The sequence below is a fragment of the Misgurnus anguillicaudatus genome, chromosome 20 (genome assembly GCF_027580225.2).
Source record: "Misgurnus anguillicaudatus chromosome 20, ASM2758022v2, whole genome shotgun sequence".
Taxonomy (NCBI): Eukaryota; Metazoa; Chordata; class Actinopteri; order Cypriniformes; family Cobitidae; genus Misgurnus; species Misgurnus anguillicaudatus.
Window position 1 is genome coordinate 27,782,495 of NC_073356.2, and position 19,296 is coordinate 27,801,790.

Sequence of the window (19,296 nt, forward strand, 5' to 3'; positions counted from 1 at the left end):
ATTTATGTGTAATGTCAAGGCCCACCTGGCTCAAAGCAGACCTGACATAAAATGGGGAAGACCACACCGTAGCGTTAAGTATAAATATATATTTATTTACATAAATGGCCGGAATCAGCATAACAAAATATAAGGCATAACATGTCTTGGAGTAAAAGGAATATAACAAAACGAGGACATGGGAGCTTCCAGAGAAACTACGCGATCGGAGAGAGCTCACTCGAGACTCTCCCCATCGGGGCAAGCCACAGGAATGAGCGAGAAGCCAAGAGAGAGCGTCCATGGGGAAAAACCCCGCCTTTTATAGTCCAACCCCTTCAATCCTAGGCGCCACCCCTGCCCTCAGCACCCTGCGGAAGACAGAGACAAGCAACACATAGAATAAAGGAGAAACATCAACGGGGTCCTAACACCTTCCCCCCCTTCAAAACAGAGGCCCACCTAAGTGGGACTCTGTATTGATCAAAAAAAAAAAAACTATTTCAAGGCATACCACCATACTATACAACCCAAAATCCCATTACAAAACCCTAGTTTAGAGGTTCACCAACCACCACCAAGTGTATTTCCCAACATCATTCTTTTCATACTCCCCAATCCCCCATCTTCCGATCCACCAGCAATCCAGGGCCCGTAGAAAGCATTTTAAGGAAAGATCAGGAAAAGGGAACAAGAGGGACAAAATTATGAGACAGAACAATTACTCAACACTACCACAGGAGCGGGACAACGCATCCGCAATTACATTGTCTACACCCCTGATGTGACGTATGTCTAAATGATAGGGTTGCAGGAACAAAGCCCATCGCATGAGCCTTTGATTGGGATTATGGATTGTGTGCAAGTATGTTAGAGGGTTATGATCTGAAAACACCACTAACGGTTGTATCCCCCCACCCACATACACATCAAAATGGTCTAATGCCCATATCAAGGCCAAAGCCTCCTTTTCAATTGTGGAATAATTAACTTGGGATTTGTTAAATTTCCGTGAGAAGTAGCAAACCGGCCGGTCAATGCCATTCTCATCAATTTGCAAAAGCACTGCCCCAGCACCGACCTGACTGGCATCCACCTGAAGTTGAAATGGCTTGTCTATCCGAGGAGCCGCCAGCACAGGCGCACTGCTTAACAACACCTTAACATTCTCAAATGCAAGCTGGCACTCTGCAGACCAGACAAATTTGGCCCCTCCCTTAAGGAGGTTTGTAAGTGAACAAACAACAGTGGAAAAATTACTACAAAAACTTCTGTAGTAGCCCACCATCCCCAAAAACCTCATCAGTTCTTTCTTCGTAGCAGGTGGAGGGAACTGATCGATGGCTAAGACTTTAGCCCGGACTGGGCATACTTTCCCCTGGCCCACTACTTTCCCAAGGTAGACTACAGTAGCACGGGCAAACTCACATTTTGCCAAGTTCACTGTTAATTTTGCTGCCAACAGTCGCTCAAACAATGCACGTATACGGGCCAGATGTATATCCCAGGTGTCACTCACTACCACAGCATCATCCAGGTACACAGCGCACCCCTCAAGACCCGAGATGACCCTATTCATCAACCTTTGAAAGGTTGCGGGAGCGTTACGAAGTCCGAAACTCATAACTTTATACGAAAATAGGCCAGACGGGGTGATAAACGCAGAAATCTCCTGGGCACGCGGTGTAAGTTTGACTTGGTAATACCCCTTTAACAAGTCAAACTTGCTAACAAAATGCGCTGCACCTACATGATCTATACAATCATCCACTCGAGGAAGCGGAAACGAATCTGGTTTCGTCACCTTATTTAACTTGCGGTAATCTGTACAAAAACGAAAGGTGTTATCTGATTTACCAACAAGCAAACAAGGGGACGCCCAACTAGAATAGGACGGCACAGCCAAATTATGATCCAATAAATACTGTACCTCAGTATCCATAATTTTACGTTTGTCAGGGCTAACACGATAAAACCGCTGGCGAATTGGTAAAGCATCCCCAACGTCTATATCGTGTTCTATTAGGTCAGTACCTATAAACGTGTCAGAAAACAAAACACGAAATGACCAAATCAAAGACTTCAATTCAGTGCTTTGCTCTGATGAAAGATGATCCACCAAGCTATCCAAGTTAGCCAATGTCTCTGAATTTTTAAGTCTTGGCTGTAGCATCGAATCAACAGTGCCCCCACGGTCAACCTCAGCTGCCACCATTAGATTACTAGGAGGAACACTGGCTACAGCCACAGCAGTAGATGACACACCCCTACAACCTGGACCAGGAGTTGACACATAGTAAGGCTTGATCAAATTAACATGGCATAACTGGGTAGATCTTTTCCTATTAGGGGTAGCTAACAGGTAATCACACTCAGATACTTGTCTAACAATAGAGAAAGGGCCAGCAAATTTAGCACAAAATGGTGAACCTGGCACAGGCAACAAAGCCAAAACCTGATCCCCTGCATTAAATGTTCGCTCCACCGCTCGATTATCAAACGTCTTTTTCATTTTCTGTTGAACCCTAGTCAAATTTTCACTGGCCATCTTCCAGGCCAACAACAATTTCCGATGGAACCCATTTACATAATCAATCACATTCACAGGAGGTTTGGGCTCCTCCAAGTCATCCTTTAACAGAGACAAAGGTCCACGAACCTGATGGGCAAAAACCAATTCATTGGGACTAAATCCCACACTGTCTTGCACAACCTCTCGTGTTGCCAACAGCAGCCATGGTATCCCCTCCTCCCAGTCTTTATTCAATTCAAGGCAGTAAGTACGGAGGAGAGATTTTAAGGTAGAATGAAAACGCTCTAGAGCCCCCTGACTTTGCCCCCTGACTAGGGGGGGTGCGAGAGGTCCCGGGTTCAAATCCCGGACGAGCCCCCACATGTCAAGGCCCACCTGGCTCAAAGCAGACCTGACATAAAATGGGGAAGACCACACCGTAGCGTTAAGTATAAATATATATTTATTTACATAAATGGCCGGAATCAGCATAACAAAATATAAGGCATAACATGTCTTGGAGTAAAAGGAATATAACAAAACGAGGACATGGGAGCTTCCAGAGAAACTACGCGATCGGAGAGAGCTCACTCGAGACTCTCCCCATCGGGGCAAGCCACAGGAATGAGCGAGAAGCCAAGAGAGAGCGTCCATGGGGAAAAACCCCGCCTTTTATAGTCCAACCCCTTCAATCCTAGGCGCCACCCCTGCCCTCAGCACCCTGCGGAAGACAGAGACAAGCAACACATAGAATAAAGGAGAAACATCAACGGGGTCCTAACAGTAATAATTATTTATGTGTTAATTATACATTTTCTTTTCTCATCTCACCTGTAGTGCCAGTGAAGTTACTGTGACGATTGCGGGTTCTGTCTGTGATGTTGAGTCAACCAATGGGACGCAGATTATATGTGTGACTAATGCTCAACCAAAATCCCAAGAAACTAAAGTGCGAGTCCTGATGGGAAACAAAGGAATCGCCAGAATGGTAACATAATGTGAACCATCTAAAAGAGAAAAATAACCACAAACTAACTATAAGGTTCAGCCAAAACCTTACAAGATTAACCTTGATCTCCTGGAACTAATTACATGCAAATATGCCGTACAAGCAACCAAATATTTGTTCTCAAATTATTTATCATAAGCCTTTTAAAAATAAACATGCAGTTACATCCATTGCATAAGATGTTTCTCCTGTTTTTCAGGATCATGCTGATTTCTTCTACATTGATGTTTGGTCATCTCGTTATACATGGGGTGGTCTCTCTCCTCCTGAGAAAGGCACATTTGCTGTAATCACTGCTGGTCAAACCATACTGTTGGACACCAGCACCCCTGTCCTAAAGATGCTCCTCATCCAAGGTATGTTTATTTAGACACATATTTATACATAAATCTATTGTTAGGTTTTACAAGGAAGGAACCCAAGTGCAGACGGAGATGGGGATGAACACAAACACTTTTAACTATAACAGAAAAACAAAGCCCACGAGGGGGCAAAATAACATAAACAAGATACTAAAACAGAGGGAGGGAACACTAAACAAGACTAGACCTTAACCACACTTAACACTAAACAATGAACTTGACTAAATACAAATAAACACTACTAGACTTCTAAGACAGCGTACTCACAGGTATTGGAACAATGCACAAGAACAGGACAACAAACACAAGGACCTTAAATAGGAGAGAACTGATAAGGGCAACAGGTGACAGGAATTAAACAATAAAAATGAGGCTAACAAGGGAGCAGGGTAAAAGAGACAAGACACAGGGAACACATGGTCTAGTAAACCAATACTGAGACCACGCGAACCCACACAAAACATGGGTCTGTCATGATTCTTCCACAAGACTAGATTAAACAAAGGACAAGGCAGAATCATGACAGAACCCTCCCCCCCCTTAAGGAGCAGCTACCAGATGCTCCCCAGGGGAACACTAGACACGGGACAAGACATATACCAAGAAAACATGACAAATAACGGTGCAGCGGTGGCTGCGCAGACAGTAGGGGCTGCAGCGGTGGCTGCGCAGACGGCAGGGGATGCAGCGGTGGCTGCACAGACTGGCTGGGGATGCAGCGGTGGCTGCGCAGACTGGCGGTGGCTGCACAGACGGCAGGGGCTGCATTGGCTTTGCAGGCGGTTGATGGGGCTGTGCGGACTGCGCAGGTGAGGCTGCAGCTGAGGGTGCGCAACCCCTCTCTTCCTCCTCTTCTTGTGCGGGCATGGTGCGGTGAACGGGCAGGTGGGATGAGCGCTGTGGTGGGAGTGGCAGGATCTGTGGAGGACCCCTCGGACGCCGACTCCCACGAGATCCTCCTCTCGCGTTTTCCCCGGAGGTCGGCAGGCTGGGAAAAGCCTTCGAGAGCTGGAGTGGTGAGAGCCGGGTCCTCCGAAGTCACCACATAGATGGGGTGACCCTCTGGAATGGTTGGCAGCGTGGCAGATGGTGATCCCCTGGTGGGAACCTGAAGCTCCTCCCGACACAACTGGTCCACAACCTTACGAAACAGGCGGCGGATCAGCCCCTCCCGTTCAGGCAAGGGAGGAGGGACGTTGAGACCCGCGATGAAGTAGGAGTTGAGGAGGGTCTCTGGCATACACTCTCAGGGTCCTCTCTTGCTGGAGAGGAAATGGGGCCTTGCCCATCTTCATGTTGGCGGCACACCACAGTTCAAGGTCAGCTGACTGCCGCCTGGCGGGACAACACAGGTTGTCTGCTGGGTTCTGTTGAGGCTTGTGCATCTTTTACAAGGAAGGAACCCAAGTGCAAACGGAGATGGGGATGAACACAAACACTTTTATTAAATAACAGAAAAACAAAGCCCACAAGGGGGCAAAATAACAAACAAGATACTAAAACAGAGGGAGGGAACACTAAACAAGTCTAGACCTTAAATACACTTAACACTAAACAGGGTGACACTAAACAATGAACTTGACTAAATACAAATAAACACTACTAGACTAGACTTCTAAGACAGCGTACTCACAGGCAAGTTCAAATAATCCAAAGGCAGCACATCAACACATTATACATTTATGGCTTTGTGAATATTATATCTACTTTAAGGTGGACGGTTGATTTTTGATGAGGCAGATATTGAGCTACAGGCGGAGAACATTCTGATCACAGATGGTGGAGCTTTACAGATCGGGACAGAGCAGCAGCCCTTCCAGCATAAGGCCATCATTACACTGCATGGGCACCTGAGGTCTAAAGAACTTCCTGTCTATGGTGCCAAGACCCTGGCTGTCAGAGAAGGAGTGCTGGATCTGCATGGTATGCTTGTAAAGTACAGTAGAGTACTTATGCTCTATGAATTTTTTAGTATTGTTTTTTAGTATTTATTCTTTGTAAGTCATCTACTGTATGCATAATAATGACAGCATGTACTTATGCTATCATGAACTTAAGTTTTCCACAGATTTAGAGTAATGACAGTTTTAACATTCTCGAAAGCATCAGTTAAGTCAGAAATGCCCTCAGGTTGACTACACAGAGGTGCTAAATTTCCTTAATACAGACATTGTAGTGCATAACCTTAAAGATTAAAATCTGCTTCTTTAGGAATCCCAGTACCTGTACCGTGGACTCGTCTTTCCCAGACTGCACAGAGTGGCTCCAGTACTCTCACACTGATGGATGCTGTCACTTGGAAGACTGGAGATGAAATTGTCATTGCTTCAACAGGGGACAGGTACTGTATAAATGCACTGCTAAAGCTGGAGTGAAACTCGGTTTCAGGCTTAAACTGTAACTGGAGACTAATTATAAAAATCAGATCAGTGCAGGAACCTCAGTAAACTGTCTAGAAGTGTAGCTGTCTGTCTGACTCTGACCAATAGAAAACAGGGAGTGTTAATGTAGGTAAACCTATCTGATCACATTTTTAGAATTATTTAAACCTGTTCTCATGAATACACAGACATAGCCAGAGAGAGAATGAGTTAAGAAGAATTGCTTCAGTTTCGAATGATGGCAGGACCCTCACACTGACCGAACCCCTGACCTACACTCATCTTGGTGTGTCTGTCACTTTGCCTGATGGGACTGTTTTTGAACCAAGAGCAGAGGTGGGACTTCTTACCAGAAACATTGTTGTCCGTGGATCCTACAACCAGGAGTGGAATGATTCGATACCAGCTTGCCCTGATGGCTTTAACACAGGTTTGGATGTTTCTTCATCCTAAACAGAAAGAAATAAGTAATATTGGACAAGGTCACACAACATTATATGACAAAGTATGTGGCTAACACATTCAAAATATCACATTACATTACATTCACATTTTCTTACAGGGGAATTTGCAGTGCAGACATGTTACCAGGGGAGATTTGGTGAGGAAGTTGGAAGTGATGAGTTTGGTGGTTGCATCATGTTCCACGCACCACAACCAGACCAGAACCTGGCAATTGGCAGAATTGAATATGTCGAGGTAACAGTTTAATAAATGACAAATAAATGACAAAATGTAAACAAATTCAAATCACTAATTTTTATTTTAGATTTTAAGATAAACATACATACAGAATGTAAAAATATGCATATATTGCATTCACAGAATTAATTCTCTCTATTTTAGGTTTATCATGCTGGACAGGGGTTCCGTCTAGGGCGATACCCAATCCACTGGCATCTAATGGGTGATGTTCAGTACAAGTCGTATGTGCGCGGCTGTGCCATCCATCAATCTTACAACCGTGCTGTGAGCATCCACAACACCCACAATCTGCTGGTGGAGCATAATGTCATCTATGATATTAAAGGCGGTGCCTTCTTTTTTGAAGATGGCATTGAGACCGGAAACATCTTGCAGTACAATTTGGCCGTATTTGTAAGACAGAGCACAAGTTTGCTAAATGATGACGTGACTCCAGCTGCATACTGGGTAACCAACCCAAACAACACCATTAGACATAATGCAGCAGCTGGTGGGACGCACTTCGGTTTCTGGTACCGCATGCACGATCATCCTGATGGTCCATCCTATGATGCCAACATTTGTCCAAATAAAGTTCCACTTGGAGAGTTCTTTAACAATACAGTGCATTCACAGGGCTGGTATGGGTTGTGGATCTTCCAAGAGTATTTCCCTTTACAGACTAATCCCTGCTATTCCAGTACACCAGCACCAGTTGTCTTCCGCCGCCTGACCTCCTGGAACAACGAGAAAGGTGCTGAGTGGGGGAATGTTGGAGCTGTACAGTTCAGTGAGTTCCTCATGGTCAGTAATGAGAAAGCTGGAGTGGAGTCCAAGAGGATCATTCAGACTTACGTCAGTGGATGGGGGCTGGAAGGAGGAGCAGGTTTGGTTAACAGCACCATTGTGGGTCATGTGGATGAGCTGGGAAATGATTATTGCACCACACATGGTGTTGTTCTGCCTCTGGATGAAGGTATGAGTGTCATCAACACCAAGTTTGTGAACTTCAACCGGTCAACATGCGCAGCTGTTGGGGTTGCAGAAGTTGTTGGAACCTGCACGTTCCGCTGTGGAGGCTGGAGCGCAAGATTTAGTGGGATCCGATACTATCAGTCACCCAATAAGGCCAGGTTCAGATGGGAGCATGAAGTGGTGCTTGTAGATACAGATGGATCCCTGACAGGTGAAGATACTTTAGATATCATCTTAGACTGGGGGGGATTACAACATTACATTATATATGTATATATATAAGATATATTTGTATATTTTTTATATCTTATTATTTATAAAAAGGGAAAGTTAACTCTAAGGTGGTGCCAATGAGTAACATCCTCGACCCAAGTCACTGCTCTCAAGTAGCAGATTGGAGTGTTGGTGTACCTGGAGCAGTTTGTGACAACACCACTAACTTCCATCGGCTGGTTTTCAACAATCCCTCCCCATATTCATTTCAGTATCACAATGTGACTCTCACCAACTCTTTTGGTAGGTGAAATAATCAACTTATAACTGAGATATTAAAAGATGTGTGTGTGTGTGTGTGTGTGTGTGTGTGTGTGTGTGTGTGTGTGTGCATTTGATTCTTGTTTCTTTACAATTTACTCTGCCTTTGTGTACTTAGTAAGCAATGTGCTTTCTCCTTTAGGGTCTTGTGTGCTACCTTTTATTCAAATGCTTGTGACCGACAATAATGGCTGGATGGCACTGGTGCCTACAGGACAAACCTACAACTGGTACTTTGAGTATGATTACCAAATCACCAGCATGTCATATTATGGTATAATCTACGGCTTTAAGGTAAAGTGTGTGCTCTTCACAATGCTTACAGTATAATTTGATGTACATTTATTTAAAAAAGAAAACACCAATTCATCAAAATTACATTTTCATTGTTCCAAAACTGAATTCTCGTATTTTTCTGTGCAGTATTTTGAATATTTGAGCAGCTTTAAAGGGACATTCCACTTTTTTGTAAAATATGCTCATTTTCCAGCTCCCCTAGAGTTAAACATTTAATTTTTAACGTTTTGAAATCCATTCAGATGATCTCCGGGTCTGGCGCTAGCACTTTTAGCATAGCTTAGCACAATCCATTGAATCTGATTAGACCATTAGCACTGCGCTACAAAATAACCAAAGGGTCTTGATATTTTTCCTATTTAAAACTTGACTCTTCTGTATTTACATTGTGTACTAAGACCGACAGAAAATTCAAAGTTGCAACTTTCTAGGCAGATATGGCCAGGAACCACACTCTCAAACTGGCGCAATAATCAAGTACGTTGCCGATGCAACATGGCTGCAGCAGGCATAGTGATATTACGCACTGCCCAAAAAAGTCCTCTTGGTTACTTTCAATGGCAAGGGGACTACTTTCAGGCAGTGCGGTTATTTTTTTAGCGCAATGCTAGTGGTCTGATCCGATTTAATGGATTGTGCTGGGTTATGCTGGGGGTGCTGGGGCCGGACCCGGAGATCAGCTGGATGGATTCCAAAACAGTAAGAATATTTAACTCTAGGGGAACTCGAAAATTAGCATTTTTCAAAAAAGTGGAATGTCCCTTTAACTATTTCATTGGACCATGGCTGTCAAAATCCAAATTATAACAAAATATTGTTTTGTTTGACAATTTATGAAGTCTAATTCTTTTTCTTTTTTTCTTCCCTGATAGCCAGAGGATTATATAATTATAAATCACAACTTTACTCAAGCACCTGATGCGTTCCATATTATAGATAACCGAAAAGGTGTCTCAAAGCCCCTCGACCCAACTGTGAATGTAAATGGCGACTGGTACTTCAATGAGTCTTCTAAAAATGTCTATTACATGGGTAAAGCTACTCATCTCTTTATACAAGACATTTGCTAATGTTACTTCTGTATTTTAAGGGAAAACATAATAATTACTGTAGGTGCTAGAATGTAAAATGTTCAACATATTAATTCATTTAAATGTCATCCTATAACTAGAGAGAAATTAATGTTTGTTATATACTACAGTGTCTGGAAGAGACAATACAGGTAGCCGAAGAAGGAGGAGCAGCAGCATGGACAGGTCCCTTAAAGACAGATATATATACTTCTATTCATATCAGTGTTATTATCCAAAGTGTATCGCACCAACACAACCTCCACCCCTTCCCACTTCTACAACTTCTACAACTGCATCTGGTCAGCCGGGTCTAGTTGTTTCATCTGATCCACCTGGTCTACCTGGTCTACCTGTTTCATCAGACAATTCAACTTTCTTGCCCACGCCTGAAGACTTTAAGTAAGTTACATATGAACACTTTCTCAGTCACATTTTTTTTTAATTATATCACTACGTCTATTGTTTGACTTTGTTTATTAAACACATTAGATGTACTCTCTGGTCAAATACATTATTCTGGAGGTCAAGCCCAGAAAACAACTATGCTGTACCACAAACAGACTCTGATGTGGTCATTCCATTAGGTGAGCAACTCCAATGCAAATCCCACAGTCACTAAAAAAAGGGCAAAAGAGCTGTTTAGGTTCCTAAAACCTGAAGGAATTTATTTTATTGAGCCATACATTCCCTAAGAAAATCAAACTTTGTCATTACAGTAACTTAAAACATTTACAATGTCTAAGTAAATTACATGTAGTTTTTTGATAAATGTCAACTACCACAATGAAGGGAGTTTACATTCTTGATGAATCAGACCTAAAATCTATTTTAAAACAACTTGGTACACAACAACTTCAAAATACATGTTTGAGATGGAAGATAATTTATGTTGTCAAACAAAACATAAGAGTCTTTATAGTTTTTAAGCAAGAGATAGTGTAACATAAGCTGGTTCCCAAATCCCGAAAGACTGATCAAGACCTCAATGCAAAGTTACTTGCCACACAAGAAAATTTTGGACATGAAATCAAAAATATTTAGTTTGAAGCAAATGCAAATTTTCCTCAAAGACACAAAGTTCAGACAAAATGAACATGCAGTTTAACATGGTTTAATCATTTGTAAATATAATCTCAAATTGTGTGTTATTATATACAAACATTGGAATGTCTCCACTGGCCAGTTAGATTCAAGAATTCCAGAGAGCTGCTAATAACTAACTAATGTTAACCCCATTTTTTACTCAAAAATTAAGGAGGAAACTAATTTGCCTCAAAACTGATGCCACAACTACTGTATGCTAATTACACACACCTGTAAAGTCAACACAATAAAAAAATGTAACACTTTGTTTTATAGGGACATGTGTGGTTGTAGATATTCAAATTCCTTCCCTGAACAAGCTGACAATATTTGGAATTCTGGAGATTCCAGACACAAATAATGGCACGGCAAACATTGGTGGCTCACAATATAACAACATTGTTCTTGAAGTCACATACATCTCCATTCAGGTAAGAATATATAGTAGACCAAATTGCATACTTAAGTAAAAGTAAAATTACATATTTTAAAAACACTGAAAAAATTATTCATTTAATTTACTAATTTTTTTAAGGTAAGTGCGTGGTTGCAATAAATTTATTTAAGCTTCATTTAAACAAAAGTTTTCTATTTTATTTTACTATTTTTTGGTTTAAATGTAGCTTAAATAAATTGTTTGCAACCACTTACTTTAAAAAAAATAGTAAATTGATTGAATAATTTTTTCAGTGAACAAAAAGTAGAAGTAAACAAACAAACAAACAAAAAACTACTCAATACAGTAACACGAGTAAATGTAATTCGTTACTTTACTCCTAAAATATCTAATGCAGCTTTGCTTCTTTGATAAATAGATATTCCTCTCACAAAATCACACTTACATATAATCAGATTTAGAGAAGAGAATGCATAGCTTGAAATTTAACCTGAACCTAGGGAACTTAATAGGATTGAGGTTGATTTTTGAGTTTTATTGGAAAAGGCACTGATATTACTTATCCATTTAATCCAGGGTGGCCATCTGATTGCTGGGCGGGCTGATGAACCCTTCAGAGGTGAACTACAGATCATACTGAAAGGAAACCATCTCACACCAGATTGGCAGTTGCCTGGAATAAACCAAGGGTCTAAAGTGCTGGGTAAGGGCTGGTTAAAAAACATAACTACATTAATTCTAACTAATTCGTAAAGTGGTCTGCATAGATGAAATTAGGAAAAACAATTTCCATTGTAGTCATACAAATTATAATATTTATAGAAACACTGCTGTTTTCCAGGTGTTTTTGGATCTCTTGATCTTCATGGCATGCCACACAATGTATATCACACTAAGCTGGCTAACACAGTCCAGGCTGGAAACAACACACTCTCTCTGGAGGAAACGGTTGACTGGAAGGTTAGAAGCTCTTTGATAACAAATCACTTAGGAGTTGTGCACACCAAAACATTTTTAAATGCAGCTGAAAACGCCTGGAGGATGCTGAATGGCAGCTGTTTTTCAGCCGAGTGCCAGCTTTCTTCAGCTGAGCGCTTTGTAACTCTGATACTTCAGCTGTGAGACGGTTGTTTGCTCCGGTAATGTCCCGCCCCTCCTGCACTGTGATTGGACGGCCGTGTGAGAACTGACATTTACGAGCGGAGCTGTCCACCCCAAGTTGAATATTTTTCAAATCTCGGCGCTCAGCGTTGAGCGCGGAAAAAACGCTGAGCGCCGGTTTTCAGCATGGAAGAAAACCGCTAGCTGCTGGCTAGTTTGAAAAATGCCAAGCTTCCATTGGAAACAATTGAAAACATGCACCGGCTGCGGGCGTAAAAGCTTTGGTGTGCACGACCCCTTAAGACAGCCAAAAACTTGGGATGTCAATTTATTGTGATTTAATCATAAACAATTGTTAAGAACAATGATAAGCATCATATTTTTAACAGCATATTATTTCATATATCATTGTGCTCTCTACCTTCACTTTAAACATGTTCTCCTCTTTGTTCACATAAATCATACTTTGTGTTTTTTTACCTTCAGGTTGGAGATCAGATTCTGCTGTCCACCACCAGTTATGACCCATGGCAGACAGAAATCCGCACCATTTCTACAGTCTCAGATGATGGCCGCACACTCATCCTTGACTGGCCTGTTTCATACACACACATTGGTTGGCACTGATCACTTTCAAACGTTTAGGACCAACTTTTGATAATGTCATGTATCACCTAATCCAATTCCTGATTCCTGTAACCATTAAACCACATACCATGTTAACCATATTCTGCTAAAATTTAAGCTTTGAAGTGCTTATATGCAAAACTCGCTAAGTGCGTCTGACATGTTTTCTTGCAAATGTGCATTTTTTACCACTTTTAATGGATTCTGCCAACAAACCGGTGCATGAGGGTGGGATTAAGCAGACACAAAGTGAAAATATTTAATGAACGTATAATATGTGTCAAGGGCATAAACATAATAACGTAATCTCATTTTTGACAAAGGTGGCGTTTAGCTGCTTTTGCATCTGAGCTCCTAATATGAAAGTGATTCCTAACAGAACAACCCTATGCTTACTAATTTACAAAATATTAAAAGATCTTGTGATCAAACAGTATATTGAAATAGTTGTTTTTTAAAGCAACTCAGAATTCCCAATTCTGACAGATTTCTCTTTTACCCAATTTTATATGTATTATCTAACAAATAATATGGTTGTGGTCATATACTGTAGGACAAAGGCACAACGTTCCAGGATCTTCTAGAAGCTATCAGCTTGCCGGGAATGTGGGTTTGTTGACCAGAAACATCAAGATCATTGGACAGGGGTATCCAGCCATGAACACACAGTCTTATGGAGCAAGAGTACTGGTGGCCACTGTCCCAGGAAGAGAATTTGACTACAGAGGTATAAACCTTATAACAAAATACTCACAATAGGGATGGTAGAGGTTTGGTCTTTTTATTTTAACCTTTTATTGACCAGAACAAATAAAAGCCAAAAGAAGACAAATGTATTGGCTTTAAAAATGTTCAGTACACACTTTATATTTAAACAGTGTGTCAAAATTATACTTGCACATCATAAGCAACTAAAACTTAAACTCATCTGTGAAATTATGTTTTACAGGAAAAGCTCAGATCAGAAACGTTGAGTTCTACCACACAGGACAGGAGGGATGGAACGACCCATCAGATCCACGTTACTCTCTGGCGTTTCTGAACCTGGGAGATGTAAAATAAATCTTGATATCTTGATGATTATGCCTGGTTGATGTTTTTCTACACACCATATTCAAATGGTTTTATACTGCAGTGATCTGCTGAAACCACATGGTTATTATTTGTATAGGTGGCTGGTGAGTCCTACATCAAGGGATGTGCTTTCCATGATGGCTTTGCTCCTGCTATTGGGGTGTTTGGAACAGATGGACTGAATATCGATGACAACATGATCCATCACACTGTTGGAGAAGGTGTCCACTTCCACAGAAAATCAATATAACAAAATGTAATCAGATAAAGTATGCTGATATGATTTAATGCTTTTGTCTTTTGCAAATATCTTTCTTTAGGAATCAGAATATGGGGTGATAACAGTGCTGTCCGGAGAAACTTGGTTACTATGACACTGTGGCCAGGATCCTACAATGGTGCAGCAGAGAGTATGAACACTGAGTGGAATGCAGCTATTGAGGTAAAAATGTTTGGAAAATATTGTGGCCATACCGTGCTACTAAAATGTATATTTGTGTATCATGGTATTCAAATGATATTCTATAGCAAAATCAGTACAATTGTCTTATTTATGATGATACAAAAAATATTAGGATTGCCCTCCCAGAGTACTATACAAAAGCTCTCCTGAAAAGGCAAAAGATACCTACATAAATAATAATTACAGTTTTTATTTTAGGTTAGTGAAGCAACTAATGTGATTCTTGAAAGGAATATTGTTGCTGGTTATGAACGAGTGGGATTCAGAATTGATGGAGAACCTTGCCCAGGTACACAAGACTCTAGTGTATTTTAATGGACTCTTAAATAAAGTAATAGTCACAGTTTTTAAAGTCGTTAGGTAAAAAGATTACATGTGCAGTCTCAGTAAACTAACTGCTTCATTTCCATAATATAAAAGAATCAGATTCAGTAGCCCAATGGAGAGAGAATGAAGCACATGGTGGTCTGTATGGAGTCTACATGAATAAAGATGGACTTGCTGGTTGCTCTCAAATCCAGGGATTCACTGTTTGGAAGAATTTTGATTTTGGCATTTACGTACAAGTATGATAAACGTCTTAAAACCTTAATACCTTAAAACTCATCAACAATATTGTTGTATTGCACTTGTTGGCTTTAGGAATAAATGTTGTCCTTCTGACCTCCAGGTATCTATGAATGTGTACATCTCTAATGTGACCCTGGTTGATAATGGAATGGGCATCATGCCTATAATCTACAGTCCTCCATCTATCAGCCATGCATACGCAGACAAAACCGTCCATGTACAGGTGAGGATCCACAGACATGCATGAGAAATTGCTTTCTCATATCAAAATTGTTGTTGTCATTACATCAGTTTGATCAACATTTTAAAAGTAAACTAGATAGTTATGGGTGTACTCAAGAACATCAATGTTTAGTCAACACAACGCTTCAATGATTTTCCTGCATTAGGAGTCTCTGATTGTGGGCAGCAGCCCTGATTTTAACTGTCTGGACACACTGGCAACAAGTGAGACATACGTTGCACTCAGCAAAAACCACAGGGCTCCACGACCCCCTAAAGGTACGTAATGTATATACATTTATTTATAAAATGGTTACATTCAACATTTTATTAATTCATCTTTATTCTAAATGGTCAATAGTTGTGTTTCATTCATAATAATACACAGCTGTGGCCACTGCACCCATAGATTGTGTATCACTGCGCAACCCTGCCTGGCAACATAAACAGCAAAGCTACTTTAATAATTGTACAGTGTGGTAACGCTCTATAAAAGGTACTCAAGGCTAATAAATGTGAATAAATCATGGCTCCACTTTGCTTTGTGCCTAACAACAGCCTTCATCTGCGAATTATTCACTATACAGCATGTGTATATAATATTGATTTTATTGATGCATGTATTTAATTTTATTGATTTAGTATAACTAATGTTCTTTTTGTTTTCAACAGGTGGCAGGTCTGGAGTTTGCTGGCCGACGTTTGAATCTGACCACAACCAAGCACCACAGAAACCTCACCCTGGACTCACGAGCTACAATGCTATAGCCGGTTTACTGACGGTCTCTGGTGAGACAAATCCTCTCAAAATGTGTTCAATCTCCAACTTCACATAGGAAAATGTCTACAAGCTGCTAAAATATATAAAATTGACACTCTGTCATTTTACTGTCTGTTCCCATCACCAGATACAACATTTGTTGGGTTCAGAAATGTGTGTTCCACTGAAAGAAATTACATGTTCATGACCAACCCAGGAAATGAGGATCTACAACATCCAATCAGTGTTGAGAGGATCTCTAAGATAGACAGCACTGAAGAATCTCTAGCATTCATTCATAACCCTGATCTCGGTAAACTGAAGGCTTACTGTTTGTCAATTATCACTTTAACATCATCCGGTTATTGCAGGCATTCCAAAAAGAACAATATAAAGTAAAGGTGACTGATATAATTTAACTTCTTACCTTCCTACATCTTGCTTTGCTCTTACCGTAGTAAAGTGAACCCATCAGACTGTGTGGACATGGACTGTGATGCTAAGAAGAAGACTCTGTTGAAGGATCTGGATGGAAGTTTCTTGGGTGCAGTAGGAGCAGTGGTGCCGTATTCAGAGTACGAGTGGAACGGAGACCCGCGGCATGGATTGGGTGATTACCGCATCCCTAAAGTCATGCTCACTGCTCTCAACGGCAGCCGCATACCTGTCAATCAAATAGCTCCTAATAAAGGTAAACCTGAGAGTTCTTCATTATTTACATTGATGTAAGAGAGCCATAAGAACCATAAGCAATATTTTATCACTCTTGCATCAAACATGTCTGTCTATGATGTGTGTGTTTTACCTGTACAGGTGTGATCAGAGACTCTTGTACATACATGAACACCTGGCAGAGCTACAAGTGCTTTGGACTCAATTATCAGATGCTGGTCATTGAAAGTATGGACACCGACACAGAAACAAGACGTCTTTCACCTGTGGCCATCCTGGGGGACAAATATGTAGATTTACTGAATGGTATAACCAACTAACACCTTATATTCTTTATTTAACATCCAAGATTACCAATCATGTCCAGATGCAGTCAAAAAATCTAGTTGTCATTGTGAATGTTACATTCTTTTATTTTAAACTTCTCATCTCATCTCAGGCCCACAAGATCATGGCTGGTGTGCAGGCTATACCTGTAGGAAGAGAGTCTCTCTGTTTCATAGCATTGTGGCCACCAATAAATCCTTTGATATCTATTTCACCAGCACAACGCCACAGAAGCTGAGACTTATGATGCTCAACGCTAAAACTACAGAGGCTGTTAGATAGACACTACAATAAACACAAATGATCTAAAGGGCAAATTTACCGCTAAATATTTTACTTTGCAAGAAATGTTTCCTGAGATTTATTTCACTAAATGTTCTGGGAAGTATTAAACATCACAAGTTTTTAAGAATAGTTTGGTGACACTTTCTATGAAGCCCATCCTTTATATTTGCTTATAGATAATTATTACTATTCTATAAATGTATTTATAAAGACACAACAACACCTATACCCCATTATTGTCACGGTGTGATTTAAACACCGGATTGTGGAAAGTAAAAGACGAACCCAAACGCAAAGATGTAAGAAAATATAACTATGGATTTATTTACAAAAATAAAGAAACACCCACGAGGGGGTAAAACAAGGGATAACAAAAGCACTGTGATAAAACACAAACGGGATACCAGAATAAATGGAACAGTTCACAAAATACATGAAGACTGAATTTACAACAACGCACGCACACCACACAGAGAACACGAGGGCATTATATAGACAACACATCAATGGGGAACAGGTGAACATAATTAATCACGTCAGACACGAGTACATAAGGGAGTAGGGTGAAAGTGACAAGACACTGGGAACACGTGTCACACATACATGATGTGAAACCCACACGTGTTCCCACGTAAACACAATGCTGCCATGGTCTTGCCCTCTGGATAATAACCAAGGTCAGGCAAGACCATGACAGCCACAAAACACTGGGAACACGTGTCACACAGATATGATGTGAAACACACGTGTTCCCACGTAAACACAATGCTGCCCTGACCTTGCCCTCAGAACATAGACCTGAACCTATACTAAGGTCTGGCAAGATCACGACAGCAACAAGACACCGGAAACATGTGGAAGCCACACACACAATGTGATTCCACATGCCCCCACACAGAACATAATACTGCCACGGTCCTGCCAGATGCACTCAGACCTACATCTAGCACAGATGTCTGACAGGACCGTGACAATTATAAGAACAGATATAATAATATATATTCTTAAACATTTGCCTTTTCAATGCATATGCTCTGTTATGTTATAATGTCATTATATTATAGTTACGACTTATTAGTAATTCAGATTAAGTTCTTTGTCAAATAACTAAATTGTTTTCTATTGCTGTAAATAGCCATGTTGTACTTATTGTGAGTCTTACACTTAACAACCTCTATAAATGCCATATTGATGGCTTTAAGTAAAGGGAAAGTACAGAACAATAATGGCTATAATAAGGTAGTGAAAATTAACAGTGTTGGGGTAACGCTTTACAAGTAACGTGCATTACTGTATTACTTGTATTACTTTTCTAAAGTAACAAGTAAAGTAACACATTACTTTATTAATATTTGACTTACTTTTTTTATTTAATGCAAGTTACTTGTTAGGTAATGAATTAGTTTTAAAACAAAATAATGTAGTGAATAAAACACCTGAGCGGGAACGGTTTGAGTTACAAATGGAGATGGCAGACCAGAGCTTGGCATTTTTGCATTGGAAATATGCAATTAGTTACTTTTGGGGGGAGTAACTTAATATTGTAATGATTTACTTATAAAAGTACATTTCCCCAACGCTGAAAATAAAAAATATAGATATTTAAATACTAGTAAAACACAGCAACATTATTATTTTTAATAAATATCATCTTCATGATTTCCTAACATTTGCATTAGGAAAACTGTATTGTATGCTTTTACTTTACTTAAAGCTGTCAATAATGCATTTATAGAGGTTAATAACTGTATTATGATGATTCACAATAAGTAACCCACAACATGGCTATTAACAACAATAAAATATAATTCAGTTATTTGACAAATAACCAAATCTGCATTACTAATAAGTCGTAACTAATGACATTATAACAATGCAGGCTGCATCTTTAAAAAAAAACACTCATGTA

General features: G+C 40.3%; 1 protein-coding gene across 1 annotated transcript in view; it reads left to right on the forward strand.

Annotated features, from left to right (window-relative positions):
* The window catches only part of LOC129454956 (fibrocystin-L), a 120,679-nt gene that overhangs the window by 96,980 nt on the left and 4,403 nt on the right, over positions 1–19,296 (forward strand). The window contains exons 42-70 of the mRNA XM_073858428.1: positions 3,329–3,479; positions 3,700–3,856; positions 5,576–5,785; positions 6,074–6,203; positions 6,432–6,673; positions 6,806–6,942; positions 7,090–8,113; positions 8,227–8,418; positions 8,579–8,730; positions 9,606–9,765; positions 9,935–10,205; positions 10,296–10,390; positions 11,166–11,320; positions 11,863–11,989; positions 12,128–12,246; positions 12,874–13,003; positions 13,568–13,741; positions 13,964–14,067; positions 14,186–14,309; positions 14,409–14,530; positions 14,750–14,840; positions 14,972–15,117; positions 15,222–15,344; positions 15,511–15,622; positions 16,016–16,132; positions 16,252–16,434; positions 16,567–16,794; positions 16,917–17,081; positions 17,215–17,372. Coding sequence (XP_073714529.1) covers positions 3,329–3,479; positions 3,700–3,856; positions 5,576–5,785; positions 6,074–6,203; positions 6,432–6,673; positions 6,806–6,942; positions 7,090–8,113; positions 8,227–8,418; positions 8,579–8,730; positions 9,606–9,765; positions 9,935–10,205; positions 10,296–10,390; positions 11,166–11,320; positions 11,863–11,989; positions 12,128–12,246; positions 12,874–13,003; positions 13,568–13,741; positions 13,964–14,067; positions 14,186–14,309; positions 14,409–14,530; positions 14,750–14,840; positions 14,972–15,117; positions 15,222–15,344; positions 15,511–15,622; positions 16,016–16,132; positions 16,252–16,434; positions 16,567–16,794; positions 16,917–17,081; positions 17,215–17,372 — 5,299 coding nt within the window. The remainder of the gene's footprint in view (positions 1–3,328; positions 3,480–3,699; positions 3,857–5,575; positions 5,786–6,073; positions 6,204–6,431; positions 6,674–6,805; positions 6,943–7,089; positions 8,114–8,226; positions 8,419–8,578; positions 8,731–9,605; positions 9,766–9,934; positions 10,206–10,295; positions 10,391–11,165; positions 11,321–11,862; positions 11,990–12,127; positions 12,247–12,873; positions 13,004–13,567; positions 13,742–13,963; positions 14,068–14,185; positions 14,310–14,408; positions 14,531–14,749; positions 14,841–14,971; positions 15,118–15,221; positions 15,345–15,510; positions 15,623–16,015; positions 16,133–16,251; positions 16,435–16,566; positions 16,795–16,916; positions 17,082–17,214; positions 17,373–19,296) is intronic.